Here is an 18,045-nt window from a genome sequence, read left to right as displayed (position 1 = left end):
TGATGCAGTAAGTGGAGAACTGAAATCGTCCCACAGCAACTAAACGTACCAGCAAAGATATATCATCCACTTTCAACTATTTATGGTTATTCTGGACAGAAGCTGCCGACACCTCTTGAATCTGATTGTGGGTTGAAAGATTGAAATGATGGTTTGAAGCTATATGTAATATGTGGACTGTATATGTAGACAATCTGGGAACATTAGGTAAAAACACAAAACTTAATCATTTGTGCGTTCAGGTTATTTAGAATAGAGTTTAATGTTCATGCAAATTAGAAACAGCATAATGGGGGTGTTGACACCTATGAGTTCAACATAAAGAATATAGTTCTACGACTGCCAATGTGTCGTATCTCCTGCACATATTCAGGTCAGGTGATTATTGAAGCCTCTAAATGCAGCTGTTGTGATTTGGCGGTATATAACTAAAACTAAATTGAACTGAAATTAATTAAATGAAGGCAAGTTCGAAGTGTTCCTCATACAGCCATCTGAAACTGGCACCAAAAGTGAGTTAATAATATTTTAGTGTGAAAACGCACATCTTTTTAGGTTGGTATAAAAAACTGTTTTCGACGCACTTTAGCTAGCTAGCTAGCTTACTAAGCTTACTAGCTTCACTTTGGTAATACTCCAATGAAAGTTGGAGCCAGTCTAAGGGTGTGATTCTAGGATTTGCAAGCTTAGCTACCTGCACATTGGCTTCATTTTCCAGACCCTGATTGATTAGTAGAGCCTACACATTCCTGAGGAGCAGCCTGTCAGATTAAACATGATACAACCACCAGTCTCTAGGAAAAAAAACTTCCACTCCTGGACTGGTTAGCGAGTGGCTGCTGAGAGAAATCGGTCACAGTGAGGGTGGTCACTAGCAGATTGTCACAGTCACCCATAGTTTACACGGAAGATGCTGGCTTGTCTGCAAACGCTCACTAACTACTAGCCAAGCAGTAGCATAATTTGAAAAACTGTGTTGCAAACCTGAAACTGAGAAGACCTTGCTTCAAAGTAAAAAGGTGTGCCTCGATGCAAAATCCAACATGCTTCACAAGGCACAACTTCTACTTTGAAGGTGAACTGGCAGTTTCACTACAGTTCTGGGTCTTGGCTCATTCATGGTCTTCCATGAAAAACACGACAACCACGACAATCCACTAGTGAACAAAGCAATCTGAGGTTTTCCCCAACAGGAAATACACATTTTTACCCAGCAACCTGTGGTTGCCAGGGAACAACGGCCAGTCTCCATGCCTCTGTGGCAGGAGCTTGAGCAATCGACTTCAGAGCAACTTCCTCCAACCTCCAGCAAACACTCGCCAACTGTTTGTCAGATGGTCGCGAACCGGTCTCTATCCCTTTGTGACTGGCGCTTTTATCACTTGATCCTACGCTGTCACACCCATAATGTCCAAACCTAGCATCTCATGATTAGCGGTCACTCGACTTCAACATCTCGATACTTAACACTGTGCAAGCAAGCAAACACACAACATCAGAATCAAGCTTGAAGAAGAATCTTCTTGATTTCCCACCTTCGGCCTGGACTAGTTTGCATACTGAACAGCCTGAATACACTGTGCTCGAGTGCCTGTAAGCACATCAGAACAGTTACTGCTTCCAGCTGCGTTACTGTGCAATTTACAAGCTAAAATAAAGGCAGCTACAATAAAGGATCACAGTGTTTCCATGCTGTGCTTTACTGAGGAACTAAATGAAACTGGCTGCTGCCTCAATGCTCAGAAAATGATCGTATGCTCTATAAAGACGACATGATCTGTAGTAAATACGCCAAACCATCTGTCTTTACCACAATTAGAAGTACAGTGTGACAGTTTCCTGTTCAGGAGAGGAAGAAGCGATGGACCGTTTTATTTATCTGGATGATGACCAGGAGAGTTTGTCAGCCTGAGAGTGGAGCATACAAACTCCAGTTTTAGATATTTGTGTGTATATGTTTGATGGCGAGTGAGTGAGCCTGTTACAAAAGAAAAGATAAGCCTCTTCAGTAACCTGCCATTCATCATGTTAGATTAAAGACTTTATTATAAAACCAGAGTCTATAATCCACCGTCTCAGCCTGCCTATCATTTTCTTCCTTTTATCCCTTTTCTCTTTTGGTCTGAAGCCTCCTTTGTTTGCGTTTTTATCAGTGCAGGACTTGTCTTTCACGCCTGCTTTCGTTTTCCCTTTCAAGATAAACTTTAACCTGATTTCACTTTCCCTACATCTCATGCTGCTTCCTTTTTTTTTTTCATCTGTTCATTTTTCAACTTCTCCAGAGCTGTGTGTGTGTGTGTGTGTGTGTGTGTGTGTGTGTGTGTGTGTGTGTGTGTGTGTGTGTGTGTGTGTGTGTGTGTGTGCGTGTGTGTGTTCTCTCGCGATTCATAATAAGCAGAAAATATGGAAAGAAAACCAACAACAACAGCAGTTTTTGTTTTCTTTTCATCAAGCATCACCGCAGCTGCCCTTGGAGAATATCCTGCCCTAGTATCTGAGCAAAACAAGCAAACACACACACACTTTGCACGTGTTTCTGTGTGCACGCAAAACAGGGGGAGGCACTGAGCTGAGATGACAGGAGAAAAGTGAACAGCCGAATGAGACACTTAAAAAGAAACCTTACATCCCTGCAGAGGAAAGGAAAAAAAATCAACGGAAGAAATGAGGAAACGGAAGCCGGCGAAGCCAACGTGATGGATGCAGCGAATGTTCGGCTTTCTCCTTCTGTCGACCGGTTTCAGTCGGCCACGCTGTGGCGTACAGTTACAGACGCACCGCTCGGCTCGTTATTCTAATCCCCTCTGACACGAACACATTCGAGGATACACAGGCGCGAATGCTTTGAGTCGCCGTGGGTTCAAGTAGCAGGCCTGGGAAACGCAGGCTTTAAGAAAAGGAAGGGTGGGGGGGTGGAGGGTTGTTACTGAGAAAAATACAAGCAGTGTACTCAATCAAGGGGGAGAGACGAGGAAGACTGCAGAAAGAGAGAGAGAGAGAGAGAGAGAGAGAAGTCAGCCAGATAGAAAACTGGAGAGCGGTTAGCTTTGGAGAGAGCGACAACAGGAAATGAGATGAGGAGAAAGGAATTTCAACTGGATCCAAGGCGAAGTTTAAAAGCGGCGAACAACCCAGTTACCCCTGAGAGTGTGTGTGTGTGTGTGTGTGTGTGTGTGTAAGATGGAGAGAGACACCGTGAGAATGGAAAAGAGTGAAACTCATTTATATTATCCCTCTGTCTCCGCTCAGTTCCTTTGATGCTTCTGGGTAGAGAGTCAAAACGAGAACTGAAACCAAACTGTAAGACATTACAGTCTTTTCTGACTAAACCTAAAAACATTACGCCCGCCCACCCACACACACACACACACGTACGCAGGCCTTTTTGGTGGATCTCCACAGCTGGCACTTTGTTCTTGCAGGAAATATTGCTTTATCATTGAAACCAGAAGCACAGCCCACATGTATTTTTAGCATCAGTTAATCTCCCAATCAACTTTTTTAGTATCTGATTAATAATTTTCCCTATAAAAATGCTCACTCTATGACTTTGCACTTTCAACGACAGAGGTTAAAGCAACAGTTGGGGGTGGGACAGTTCGGCACAAACGAGGCCCGACACTTGGCACAGCGCAACTCCAATGCTGACCGCGTCTTTGAAAGTTAACCTCAAACTGGTCCTGAGCTGTGAAGTCATTCTGCACACTGGGAGAATGACCTCATGTGATGTCCAGCAGCCTGAAAGTCCTATTCACGCGTGACAAAGAGAATAAACAATCTTCTCTAAAACTGCATCCGTGCTTTAGCTATAACCGTCCAAGGTGAGCACTAATCAGTATGCCCAGTTCAGAGAATAAACACGGCCCAGGAGCAGATTACAGTGCAGTCAGAAATAAGCCACACAGTCAACAACAGGTAGCCACAATTACCGCTGCGAACCTGCACCAGGGCATCCTGAAACCCACAATCAGTGAAAACCTGTTAACCTTTTAAGACAGCCGTTTCGTGCTCGTGCTTCCGCCCCACCAGTTTCTTTGCGCTGCTGAAACCTCACCCACTCTGAGGTTTTTACAAAAGGAGGGGGCTGTTATAAGTTAGCACTGCTGCAGAGAGATTTACTTTCATCTAAGCATGGAAATCACACTTGAAGAATCAGCTTCAGGTAGAGGAGGCTACAAGGGGTGTGGTAGATAAGAACGGCCACTTTTTAAGCCTACGTGGGCTGAGGGTTTCATGCAAAAGTTTCACTAAACCATATAACAGATGCACTTGTTTCACACTCGTCTGTAGCCACGTGTATGGCTCTGAACGTGTCGTTTTATCTGCGTGAAAACATTAAAATAACATTCTCTGGGATATCGACGATGAATAACTCTCGGCTGGCTGTCTTTTGTCAACATCCAGTCATGGATGAAAAGTAACTCCTAAATTAAGGTTGAGCCACTGTTGAGCTCATGTCTCGACGTCACCTGGACATCCAGACTTTTACGAAAAAAAGAAAAGTATTCTGCAAGAAAGACTCGATCGCACGAACTGTTGGCTCTGAGGTCCACACAGATATTTGCATCATAGGGTTTATTACGTAACATCAGGAGAAGACATGAGGTGGTTCTAATGAAAAACGGAGAATTCCCGGTTCTGTCTGAGAGTTCTTCCTGTTTAAAGGGAGTTTTGCTTTCACAATGTCACCAAGTGCACCCTGAACCATCCATTTATGAGGGGCAGCCAATCACAAGCCTGCCTTAAAGGGAGCTGCAAGGGGGCTGGGAGTACTTGTTTCAGACAGATGGACTAAAGAGCTGCGCCAAACCCCAGTATAAGATAAATAAGTATTTCCAAACCAGGAATCATAGGTGTGGAAATGAACGTTTAAATCATGAATGAGACGATTAGTGTGAATTGAACTGTCTGTCCATTGGATGACTGTACCGCACTAGGAACTGCACTTCTTTAGGTTTGCAAAGATGCTTCGAGGTGCTTTCAAACGCACTGCAGCTTATCACAAGCTGCCTCCCATGAAACCAGCTGAGCTGTCCTATCCTGAAGTTTCCACCCAACCAGAACAGCTGCTGGAGGAACATGCATGGAACAGCATGGAAAACAAAGGGAGTTTTTGGTTAAAGGCTGCACAGCACAGACTGTGTGATAAACCAGGATTCAGTTACTGATCAAACCCAATCTCTTTCTGCCGCTGCACAGAGCTAATGGTTACACAGATTCGTAAGTCTCAATGGAAAACTTGACTTGAGCGAAACAAAAATACACAACTACAAACATGCACACACACACACAACTGTGCAGGGACAGTTAGGCTTAAATTAAGCTCCGATCAGAGACCTGGTGCGTTCATTCGGTGTCACGTCAGCGTGTAGCTGCTGCAGAGAGCTGCTTTCACTGCTCTTTATTTCCTTTACGTTCTGGTCAGTTTAACCTCAACTCTGCCTCCAGGCTTTTTATCCGTTCACATAATTCTTAGAAATCTCTGTGTTTGTTTTTATGACTTCTAGAAAAAAAGCAATTAAACGGTGTAAAACGAGCTCTTACCCTCTCACCCGTTATTTTTCCACACACGCAGACTCACAAACAGGCTTGGCAAACACAAAGATACGTTATCTTTTGCAAGCACAGGAAGGGAGAGCGAGTTGGGTGTACGTCCCCGCATGTGGCAAGTTGACATTGCCGGTGTTGCCAGAGGAGGAAAACGCTGTTGCAAAACCAGATTTAATCAGCGTGTGTGCAGACGCCTGCCACACAAGTTCAACTTCACACGAAAGTCGTGACAAGAGGACACTCTGTGACACGGGAGTTTCTCTGTCCACTAAACGCTTTCACGCTTAAGTCACTGCTAGCTGGTAGACATCTTCCAGTTCCATCTGAAGGACACGCGGGAGGAGCCGTGCTCTCCAGACCTCTATTTACCCGTGCTGACCCTGCATGCGGGGCCTACGGCAATGCTTCCACATTATTCCCCGTTCTGTTTTCCCATGGAGGACACATTACAAACCGGATTATTCCACCAGCTTAAAGCCACCTACACTGTCTGCATCTGAACAGGTCAACACACACGTTTACAGCAGCAAACTTTTTTCCAACACACCTCGCCTTCTAGGACAAAATCGTGGACTGTGCTTATGCAGTGTATTAAGCATCTACTGTAGATGAATATCATGTAATAACAGCACCAAACTGATCTTGTTACTTCCATTAAACTAAATCAGATTTCAACGCTGCACGCACATGAACTGTTTCTGACCCCTCCCTTTCTCACGCAGCCACCCGTCACTCCGCATCTCCTATTCAGTCTGGACAGAATGAAGTTTGGGAAACTCTGTTGGCCACCTATCAAGAGAAAGGCAAAGCGAAGGGAGGGGAGGGACGCTCTGTCACTCCCAACCAAATTCTCCCTCCCAGCCTGAGCCTCTTGAAGTCAGCCGCGCACTCCTGTTTCCTGGACCGCCACCGCTTTTTCTCCTCCAGACTCTGTGCAGTTTCTTTCACTATGTGTTTTTTTTTCCCACTTCTTCCAAAAATCACACTTGTATTGTTACGGCGCCATTAAGCAGTAACACAACAGTGCTGTGCCAACCAACATGAAGCCTATGAAAACAGTTCAGGGTGCGCAGCTTATGCGGAGAACCGATTCCAGACCAAACCGGTGACTTGCACTATGACACAATCAGCCAATGACTGCACCGTGAAAGGGTTTAAACCAGGGATGTCAAACGTAAGGCCCGGGGGCCAGAATCAGCCCGGAAAAGACTCCATTCCAGGCTGCTGGACTGCTTTGGAAAATGTAAAGGAGGGAAAAGCTTTTACACTTTTACAGCTTCTCCGACTGATAAAGACCTCTCCCATGGCCATACTACTTATTAATTATAAGGGAAAAGGGATTAAATATGCAGATAAACTGTACAGTGACAGAAAGGGGAGGTTCCCTGGTTCAGCCTACTTAAGATTAAAGTGGGCTGTAAAGTGGGTGCATTTGCAAACCATGCATCCTGTATGTGACCTAAATACTTACTGTAACCCCCAAGAAGCATTTTTGTGTTTTGGTTCAGTGCTATTAGCAACGTCTTGGTGGTTTCAGCTAATTCTATACACCCCATAACCCACCCAGCACTGATATGCATGCAAATTAGTATTAGCTGATGAGTACAGGAAGCACTGAACAGCTGAGGAGACAGATATTTATTAGGTGATGGGAACCAGCTCCACATAACCGTTAATGACTGTTACGCACGACCCCGGCGTGGTGGTCGAGTAATCATCTTGTTGTGTTTTTATCATCACTCTAGTTAACCTGCTCTCTCAACTGTTTGATTTATTCTTAGCGCCGATTGGCTGCTGAAGGCTCGCCGACTAATAAAAACGTTGCCAACTGGCATTTCGGGCGTTCGTTCCTTCCACCTCACCTCCATCAGCTGGTTTTTTTCTGCTGCTTTTACAGCTTTGTTTGTCAGCTATAGGTTGAGTTGGGAGTTACCAGCACTACTGTTTTCAGTTTTGTTTGTTTAGGGGACCTATTGTGTGTCACTTCACGGGTTTCTTCCATTTTTGTTTGCTTGAGCCGGGACTCCCGGTCCCATTTTTTCTGTTTGTCCTTTGTAGGTAACTCCATTTTCATTATTAAAAGCTTACTGAATGTCAGCGTGTTGTTGCATCTTACACGGCAGGTTCCTGTAAAACACACATTCAGGGAGAATTTTGGCAGTGCTCAAAAAAAGGCCACAAAAAATCTACTGTCACTCTTTTAAGGATTGTTATTCCATATTTTCTTACAGAGTATTTTTGCACAAGCTTCTTCCAACGCTTTACTTATTGTGTAGATTGTAAATTGTTATTGGCTATGGTGATAACTTTCCCTGATGAAGCTGTCAGAGGTGTACGCAGGAATGCAAACTTCCAAATGAGTCAAATCGGTAGGTCGGTCCAATTGCACTGTGTAAAAACAAGGCAAAAGTACAAACAAACAAGAGGACGTCATGCCTGAGCCTCAACAACTTCAAGGTCTAACTGACCCATGGAGTGCATTTCTTTCTTAAAATACATTTTCAATATTTCATACTGCGGTTCACTTCCATCTTTGGAGGCAGTAAGTTTACTTCTTCGCGGCTTTTGTGCATTCTTACGTTCATTCAGCCTGACGTGCGCTACCTGCATGTTAACGTCTTTGTTTCTGGGTCATGACGCATGGAAGAAATCAAAAAAAGGAAAATAAACAAAACCCCACTGCTCTAGAGCGCCACTAGTGTTTAAAAACTATACAAGTGACCTTTAAGTTTTGTGGGTTCAAGCATGTAATGTCTTAACATGCCCGCAGCAAGGTTTAAGTTTATATTCTTATATATTTCTTCAAAGGCGTGCGCAGTAATTTGAGCCCAGATATTGTTTCCGTGTGTTTTGCACAGTGTTTGTCAGATTATGTTCCTAGCAGCAACAGAGAGGCCAAATGCACATATGTTGTTGTTAATTAGTGCAAAGTCCCAACTCCAGCTGTGCCACTGAGAGTTCCCATCTCTCCGAGCGCCGACACAGACACAGCCGCCGACAGACGGAGCGCAGCCTGCTCCTGTACGTGAGACACCACCTCTGTCCCTTTCTCCCTGCATCTCACTACATCTGCTTTGTATTAGCTTGTTGCCATGCAGGAAAAAACACAATTCTTTTGTAGTCTAGTCCAGCCAATCAGGAAGACATTTGGGGGCAGCTTCCTATTTCCTGCCTTTCCCCAGACAGTACGGACTCGGGCCCAGTAGCCCGTTCAGTTTCCGACATTCGCGTGTTCCTCCAGGAAACTGAGACGAGTCATCACCTGGAACAGCGTTACAATAATAAGTCCTTCTTTCTCCCCCGCTGCCTCTGGTCTTCAACTATGTGGCAAATTTTCAGCTCTGAGTCATCAGCAAAATGTCTTCTCACACCAAAGGAGAAGACTTTGATGAAAACAATGTGATGCAAGCGTTACACAGACATTACTGGGAGCAGAGCGCCATGGGAATCGTACTGATGGCAAGTATGACTGCTGCTAGGCAACAACACAGTATAAACTCCACTGTCATCACTGTTTGATGACACAGAAGAAAAAGGACGAAGGAAACATTGGGTCAGTGCTCGGAAGTGATGAAAACGCACAGTAAATGTTTCTCATGAGTGTCAGTAATCATGCCTCACTGGCAAAAGTTTACAGGGTAACACAGCTCCACTTTAGATTACATACACGTTACACCTCCGATGGAATACATTTTGCAAGCCGATGTAATACAACTTCCAACTAATATTATTTTTATGTGTTAGTTTCTGCTTTATTTTCTCAATTAAGGTTTAGAGAGCAGTTTGGTATATAAAAAGGCATGGGTAAATGGACCTCAGCACATGTAAATCCATAATAAACACATTATATTTCAGAAAAACAGTAAAAAAAAAAAATCCAGTAACTTCCAGTCCAACAAGATGTCCAACAAACAGTCAAAAACCCTTGAGTGTAGCGAGTGTGTATCAATATCATCCGATATTTGTCTATGCAGTAGTGCTAACATTTACAAAAGTTTAAAAAAAAAATAGCCAGGAGAAACACCCTTCGACTATGTTACCAGTGACAGCATGGTTTGTCCACCAGGGGGAGCTCTGCAACTTCCCTGTTAGGAACAATTGACTTTGGAATGCTACAAACAACAACCAGCTGATCTGAGGAGAGTCAGGCAAAGTTTAAATATTTAAACAAATAACTATACATAACAAAATCAAGGAGAATCTGTTTTTGCTTTGTGTCTGAAAAATAAAGAAAAATATCGGCCGATATATCAGGATATCGGATTTTTAAATCGCCAAATATCGGTATGTCTAAAAGAAAGCTCATATTATACTGGCTTTTATGAAACCAACTAACAGTGAAATGCTGACTACACATTAATATTAATGCCTAAGTAGTTCTTCAGTAATAAAATACAACATGTTTGTGTATGACACTCACAGCGGTCCTGTGTCTGCATTTATTTTCAATACTGAAGGTACATTCAGGTCTGGACTCTAACTGGTAACAGTTTTCTTTTCTTGAATTAAAGGATATGAGTCCTCCACTTCTTTCTTTTCTTGCATGAGCTGTAAGCAGACGTATATCTAGGAAACACATCTGTGACGGGAAGAGTTGCTCCAGTCATTCGGTTTTCCTGAACAGGAACTCAAAGTTGCTGGCCGGCTGAACACTCATTCAGAAAGTGCAGCAAACTAATGAGACCATAGTAATTTAAATATTCCAACTCTCCCTTGAATCTGAGCATAGTATCTCACTGGGAGTACTTCATAAACTTGACTCAGGTTCTTTCTCCAACTTTCTCCTGGGAACTCACCTGGAGGTTGGAAGCTTGGAAACAAAGCCTAACTTCAACTGAGAAGCTGACAACCGGAGAGTTTTGTGCCCAGAAATACTGGCTGGCACACAGTTTTTATGTGTGTTTATTGTAAATTTTTATCCACCCCACACCTCCTTCATCCCTGTTCATCCCTTCTGTTGCATGTTTGGAGTCAAAACAAAGTGGACAGCACAGACGGGATGAACTGGGTGCCAGATGTCAGTGAAAAGGACCCGTGATAACAGTTAGAGCACACAGAGGAAATGATTGTCTGCTCCCTGTGGTTTGATGTTAAAAAGGCAAACATGTGAACATGCTGTCAAACAGGTCAGACTGCTGCGGCATTTTGGACCACTTCCCCTCGCAAAACAAACGTCACAGTGTTCCCTCTGATGACACCTGAAACGTGTATTCAAAACTTGCTTTGCAAATCCAGTTTATTGTTAAGTATTTTCCAAAGTTAGCAACAGTCCCACAGATTCATTAACAAACAAAAAAAAGAGCGAGTACACATATAAGACTGTTTTGCACAAACAATTAAAGAGTAATAAAAATGAAAGCAGGACTGTTGTTATAGCCGGTATTACCAATTCTTGCGCTTGATATATGCGGGCTTACATGCAGTTACTACTATATTACAGTTAGACAATTACATTAGGATACTGTCTTCTTCAATAAAGCACTCACTGCACGAGTCCTCATGGCTCCATTCACAAGATATGCATGCACCACATACCTCCTAGAAACCGGGGTTACCCACTGGAGACTAGCTACAATTCTAAATATAGAAATCTGGGCTAACAATCAATAGCTAGACAGTCATGCATAAAGCTTTTTGGAAGGGGGCGAGTGCAGAGAAAGCAGGGATAAGGGGAGGAGGGGTGCAACAACATGACTGGCCGGCTGCAGCTTAGGCGAAATCAAGGCTTACTTTATCTGAGATACATAATACTATTATTAATAATAACAATAATAATAATAAAAACAGCCGGATGTTTGGTGTGCAGCCACACAGCTTGCTTCTAATCGGTTCAAGTCCGCATGTGGAGACTTCTATCAAACGCACATGATCTGGGTCCAAATGCCAGCTGCCAAATTCCCACAATATCCCCCAAAGCTTTGGATCTCTGGAAATTTCCCCCCCTTAACATTTTCATTTTTGTAATTAGTCTGTGCGCTGGGAGGAAAAAGCGTGTGATTTGAATTACAATACCAGGCTGAACAACACAGAACCGAGTCCCTCCAGCCTCCAGCCCCTCACTGACTGCCTGCTTCACCCGTGAATGCGGGGCCATCCATTGAGGCGCTCAGGCTGGGGGTAGGGATTTTTTTTCTCTTACCTATTTTTATTTTAACGCTCTGGAAAACCCGGAGACCTTCCTCTTCTACCGCCATGCTTTCGCCGTGGCACTTTCCTTTATGACGACTAAATGAAGACGGTCCTCCACGGTGGTCGGTTCTGGCCTCTCCAGCGCACGGATATTCCAGGGGTTGTGCACATCTATGCTCCCCAGACGGCGATCGCGCTCCGGCTGCTGGCTGGCTCAGCTCTAACAAGCGGACTCAACCTCAGACCAACAGCAGCAGCAGCAGCCGCGCTAGAGGGGGTGTGGTTTATACGGCTCCTCCCACTAGTATATGCTGGGTGAACAGTGCCGGGCGATGTAAGCGCAGCGGAAGCGGTTTCACCAGGAAAACTGCTGTAAACAAAAGCTTTAAATTTTACATGTAAAATAATATTAACAATAAATTTGAATCGGACATATTCCTTCTTTGGAATAAGGTCTTAAAGGGAAAATATCACATTGCCTTGCATCAAGTTAATCTCACGTGTCCCAAAGACTTTTATTTATTATTATTACATTTATCATGTTTACATTTCAGCAGTTGCCCACAGATGACACCATCTGAGGGCATGAGCTGTGATTTTAAATTATTTTTCATATTGTATTCACTCAAGTAAAAGTATGGTGAGTATGGTGAAAACTGAAGTGCTGATTCCACTTCTTTACTCAAGTAAAAGTGAAAAGGTACAGGCTTTAAAATGTACTAAAAGTATGAAAGAAACAAGCGGCTCCTCTGGACGCTATTTTTGTCATATCCATAGAGCAATACAAATAAATTAATGCAAGGGAATATAAGCTTTATTTCAACTTAAATTCTAATTCTAATGAGTTCTTGGATATATTTTATGTGGAACACGCAAAGAAGAAAAAACAAAGGGAATAAAAGAGCAAAACAAAACTAACTCTGTTTGTTGCTGTCTGTGCTGCAAGCGGTGTCGCCACACCTAAACAGGAAGATGAATATCGTCAGTGGTTGAAGTGTGACTTGGCATGTAGGTTGTAGCGGTGTGGCTTGGGGAAAAGAACCACTCAGAAACAACTTAGTAATTTGTATTGTGAGCCTCAGTACATTTTGTGTATGGGCTGTAAAGAGCTGCTCTTTGTGGATTCTCACAACTGAATTCAACAAGATTTAAGGCGATGTTACAGGAAGTATTGTGGCTGATTTCCAAGACACGGTCCTAACAAACCTCTGGCAGACTGAGGCTCAGCGAGGGGCAGCCAGAAACAACACACTGTGGAGGAGAGCCAGAGATTAATAATAACTAATAATTAAATGCAAAGTGGTGTATAAACACACAGAGAGTAAAAAGTGAAGAAGAAGAACCACTCCAAAAGCCCCCAAAAGCCTAGGCCAGTGTAACTACAAGGGGAATTCAGGGTCACCTGATTCAGCTATAACTATATTCTTTATCAAAAAGGAACAGTTAGTCCTAATCTTAAAAGTAGAAAAGGTGTCTTTCTCCCGAAGCCAAATTGGGAGCTGATTTCACAGAATAGGGGCCTGAAAGCTGAAGGCTCTGCCTCCCATTCTACTTTAAATACTCTACAAACCAAAAGTAACCCTGCAGTGTCAGAGCGAAGAGCCCTAATCGGGCCTGATTATTCAAGACCTTCTGTGTGAGGAGAAGCCAAAAAGGGAGCAATATGCTCTCCTTATCCCTGTCAGTATTCTTGCTTGAGGAATTTGGATCAGCTGAAGGGTTTTTCAGGGAGTTTTTAGGGAAACCAGATAATAATGAATTAAAATTGTTCAACCTAAAAGTAATAAATGCATGAACTAGTTGTTCAGCATCACTCAGAGAAGATTTTTTTTAAATCTTAGGAACGTTGCGCAAATGCAGGAAAGCATATTTGTTTACTAGTTTAATAATAACATGGCGTGTTATTCCTCACTTATATAATTTTTTTGAGAGAATATTAACTGAAAGTATAGTAGAGGCTGCAAACACTCTGTGTGCTTCCCAAATTTAACTCAATAACTAGGGAGAGAGATTTTCCTAATCCCATCAAAGCTCAGAGTGCCTTGTTCTTTAATGCTAATGTAAATGTAAATCATCCAGAGGCTTACAAAGGTAAACGTATGTTTTCAGTGTTCTGGTCTGGATGTTATCAATTCATCACTCATCCGAGTGACTTCTTCAGTGTGAGGAGGTTACACAATAACAGAAACTAGCACCGTTGCCTAACAATGACTCAGTTTCATGATTGTTAATATGCAGATCGCCATGACCACCGATCATTGGTACCATTCAGCGAGAGCTGGGGAATGGCTGCAAACACAGCATTGTAAGATGGCGAAAGATATATTTTCACATAAATGACCTCCTTGCTTTCCAGATCAAATCAGAGCTCCTTTTTAATGCTTTTATTCAAGAAATCTGGCAAATTTATTGTTCCTCGTATCAATCTGACACATAATTTATTGAAAACCATAAAAACTTTCTGCGGGTTTACAAACACAGGAGTGACAAATAAACATTTTTACACATGCTTTGCAATTCATAGTTTTTATTTTTTATTTTCCCCATTTCAGAACTTCCTTTAATTTCACATTCCTTCCTGGAGCAGCTAAAAACCCAACAATATTTCCCCCTAATCCAAATTCCCCAAACTCTAAATGTTGATTACCTGAATGCTGATAGCATGGCTACTTCTCCTTCCTGTCCAGGCACATCCTTATCACTGAAGGAGTGGCCACTGGCCCTAATGTGTAAACAAACTGCAGAGTCCCGTGACATCTGATGTGTAATTCACAGCAATTCTCCCGGCACCTAACAGCGTACACCCGATCCGATCAGTGGACTGATTCTTGGAGTAGCGTGTTTCATGTGTTCTGATACTCCTGACACATAAGGGCTTACCAAAGGTTTAGGCAGAGGTTGGCCTGCAACATTATTGATGTGCCTTTTCAGCTTTTCACAAATTTTCAGCTGGGATAACCACATTTACTTCGGGCCTGGGGATGGTGCTCTGTGTTAACAGAGGCCTCTTCACCACTTCTTCCAGCTTACAAGGCTGTGATTGCAGCTATTCCCCAGCAGCACCCTTTAGGGGTCACCACAGCATTTCATCTTCCTGCATCTAACTCTATACCTTACATCCTCCTCTGCCAGACGAGCCCTCTAAATGTCCCCCATCACAACATCCATGAACCTACGCTGAGGTCTTTCTCTTTTCCTCCTGCCTGGCAGCTCCATCTTCAACATCCTTTGTGCAGTATATCAACTATCCCTCCTCTGCATATATGTAAACCATCTCACCTCGCCTCCTCAAAACTTAAAGCCAAGTATGATACACAACATTTGTGTACACAAATTCCCTGCAGAAAACTGCACTGCCTCTTCACCTTCTGTAGGCATTAATCACTCCTCATACATTTGTGCAACACCATAAGGGTGGGTAGAATTGTAATTAACTGTGAATGGGAAATGTGAATGATTTAAAAATAAGACCAGAGCAAATCTAGGTTGCCCATGTGCACTCATGCACATCCGGCTCTGATCTGTCCCCCTTTCTCAGTTGTTAACCCATCGTCTATGAGCGTCAGCTCTGCATAGAGCAGCAGGAGCCAATAATGAATCTCTCCTGATTTTTTACTACTAAAAACAGCAAAATGATCATTTCTATAAGCAGTAAAGGACCGCGGATTAACTTTTAATGACAGCACATGCTGCATATCTATGGTATTATGCTTTAAAATCAGTCACATGTACGCATAATAACAGTTTAAGCTTTATACAGAGTAAGTCCTCAAATATCATTTTGGCTTTCAGAGCCTGAACTGAGTGCACCGCAGTGTTTCATGCAGTTAAATATGGATTAAGTCATGGATTTCTTTTTGTCCTGTCTCTCTCCCCTCACCCCCAACCAGTCACAGCAGATGACTGCTCCTCCATGAGTCTTCTTCTGCTGGAGGTTTTGTCCTGTTAAAGGGGAGATTTTCATTCCCACTGTCGCCAAGTGCATGCTTAAAGTAATTTTTTTTTTATTTTGGGGTTTTTCTCTGTATTATTGTAGGGTCTTTACATTACAAATATAATATAAAATATTTGTAATAAATATAAAAAAGAGAAAGACCATAAATGATGAAAGAAAAATGTCCCAGTCACAGTGCATAGAGTCCTCATACACAGCATTGTTTAAAATCTGTACATACATGAATAAAATGCCATCAGCTGATCTGAATCATCACCAAAGTCTATCAAAACATAATGTAAAACATAGCCTTGACGACTGGAGACATTTAGCTGACATGGATTACGTTCACATTTTTGCCTCCAGGGCTGTTTCCTAAAGCATTTTATTCAGCGTGTAGTCCTTAAACGTTAAATACAGGTTGGGTGAAAGTTAAAGATGATCGCAGACTGGTCCTTGTTTTTCTTGTTGACTCTGACGTCAAGTTTAAATATAACAGATGGATCCATTCAGGTGAAAGACACATCATCGGCCCACGCTTGAGCCTACTGGGCCACGCCCCTGAGATCACTTTAACCACATTCCTCAAAATAGAACGGCGCTGGCCCGCGCTGCTCTATAAACCCAGCAGCCCAGCCCAGCGGAGATGTGGGGCTGAAGAACAGTCGGACAGTGTCTGCAGCAGGAATAGGAACATTTAGCTGCAGTGTTTCTGCTCCTGGCCGGTGTGCTGGGATTAACTGTGACTACTTTAGAACAGCTCAAAATCTAATAAGGCTACATGTCTCATCAGCCTGTTAGCATGTTAAACCCTCATCAAGATTAGAAATTACACACACACACACACACTGGAGTCAATTTGTACTTGAGTATTTTAATTTTAAGCTACTTAGAATTTATTTGAGTAGATTTAGATGGCAGTAGTTTTTACTTTCCTACATAATTTGAAGGCTTTATTTTCCAATTACTTTGTAATACCTCTCCAGGAGGACATAGGTGTATGTGTGGAAAGATTTGGATTTCTCCAAAAAATATGCATGCTTAACTAGTTATTCCAAGACCATCACAAGTGTAGTTGTGGGTGTGTTCGTCTTTCTCTCTGTGTTAGTCCTGTATAGGGCTGCCACAAACGATTATTTTGATAGTCGACTAGTCACCGATTATTTTTGCGATTAGTCGACTAATCAGATCATGCATCCATTGGACGTAAAACGTACAGATTATTGCACCAGCATGCGTCTGCTCTTATATAACTATCATTAGCTTACAGCTTGTGTTTAAGATATGTGCTAACTAAAAATAAAGACAAGATGATAGTTTATTAAATTTTAATGAAATTTGCAGATTGTTTCGGTGGAGTTTAATAAACTCAGCTGTCTGCTCCTTGCTATCTAAAATATAACAGGACACCAGAGGATATTCGAGCATCTCTTTAATCTCAGCCAAACCGATTTACTCAGGAACAAATAAAATACTAAAAAAAAGAAAAACAATAACATTTTAAAGTTATCCAAGTGACTTATATATCATGTTTAACCCCTTAGCAGTCCTACAAATTTTGCCTAAAAGGGTTAGGAGTCGGACGTACCGTGGGCGGTACGTCCGACTGCTAAGGGGTTACCCTGAGTAGTGAAAGACGGTGGTGCGTTTGAAAACGATTTGCCCGGAGTCCGGTGTTCCCGCAGGCTCTAGTGAGCCTTGCTCCCGGCTAGCTATCAAGCTGGTGGGTAACAGACGTCTCTGAAAACGTCAGAGCGCTTTTGAAAATATGTGGTGTCTTGATAAACTGAGGTTTACACAGCTACATTCTCGCCTGAAAACATGTTAAACGTTTATTTTGTGACCCAGAAAGAATAATAAGAATAATATTAAAACTAACTAGCTGCCGCCATTGTTGGAAACTGAGCTGGGCTGCGCTATGAATTCTGGGACGCAGCGTCTTCTTCTTCGGGGTTTAACAGCAGCTGGCATCCTTGTACATGCAGTGCTGTCATCTTCTGTTTCAGTCCGTTATTACACTCTTAAATCCTACTACTTATTCCTGCGTCTTTTGGGATCTTACAAAGCTTCAAATGACGCGTCGACTATTAAATTAGTCATCGACGATTTTGATAGTCGACGTAATCGTGACTAGTCGACTAATCGTGGCAGCCCTAGTCCTGTAATAGACTATCTGGGGTGTAGCTCACGGCTGTAGCCTTGGAGAAGCAGTTAAAATCGATGGAAGGACTTTTCTTGACACAACGCATCAAAAGTGAGGGGAAAAGTGCGAGAAATTAACAGACTTAGTATGTAGTCGAACTTTGTTTGGTCTTTTTTCTTCACTAATAATCATCTTCAGGTTTAGTTTGTATCTTTTTGGAGCCACTGATCCCCAGCCTGGGAATATCTGGACTTTTCTTCTGCCTCCATGAGGTACATGTATTAGTGGG

At 42.7% G+C, this 18,045-nt stretch overlaps 1 protein-coding gene across 2 annotated transcripts in view; it reads right to left on the bottom strand.

The window, feature by feature from the left end:
* The window catches only part of rasa3 (RAS p21 protein activator 3), a 40,226-nt gene extending 28,303 nt beyond the window's left edge, over nucleotides 1–11,923 (bottom strand). For both annotated transcript variants that reach the window (XM_040012159.1, XM_040012160.1), the window contains exon 1: nucleotides 11,690–11,923. In XM_040012159.1, the coding sequence (XP_039868093.1) occupies nucleotides 11,690–11,744 (55 nt within the window). In that variant the 5' untranslated portion in view covers nucleotides 11,745–11,923. The remainder of the gene's footprint in view (nucleotides 1–11,689) is intronic.
* Between the last annotated feature and the right edge of the window lie 6,122 nt (nucleotides 11,924–18,045).

Source organism: Simochromis diagramma, unplaced genomic scaffold, assembly GCF_900408965.1.
Source record: "Simochromis diagramma unplaced genomic scaffold, fSimDia1.1 OVJJ01000603.1, whole genome shotgun sequence".
Lineage (NCBI taxonomy): Eukaryota > Metazoa > Chordata > Actinopteri > Cichliformes > Cichlidae > Simochromis > Simochromis diagramma.
This window is presented reverse-complemented; position numbering and strand designations above follow the sequence as displayed.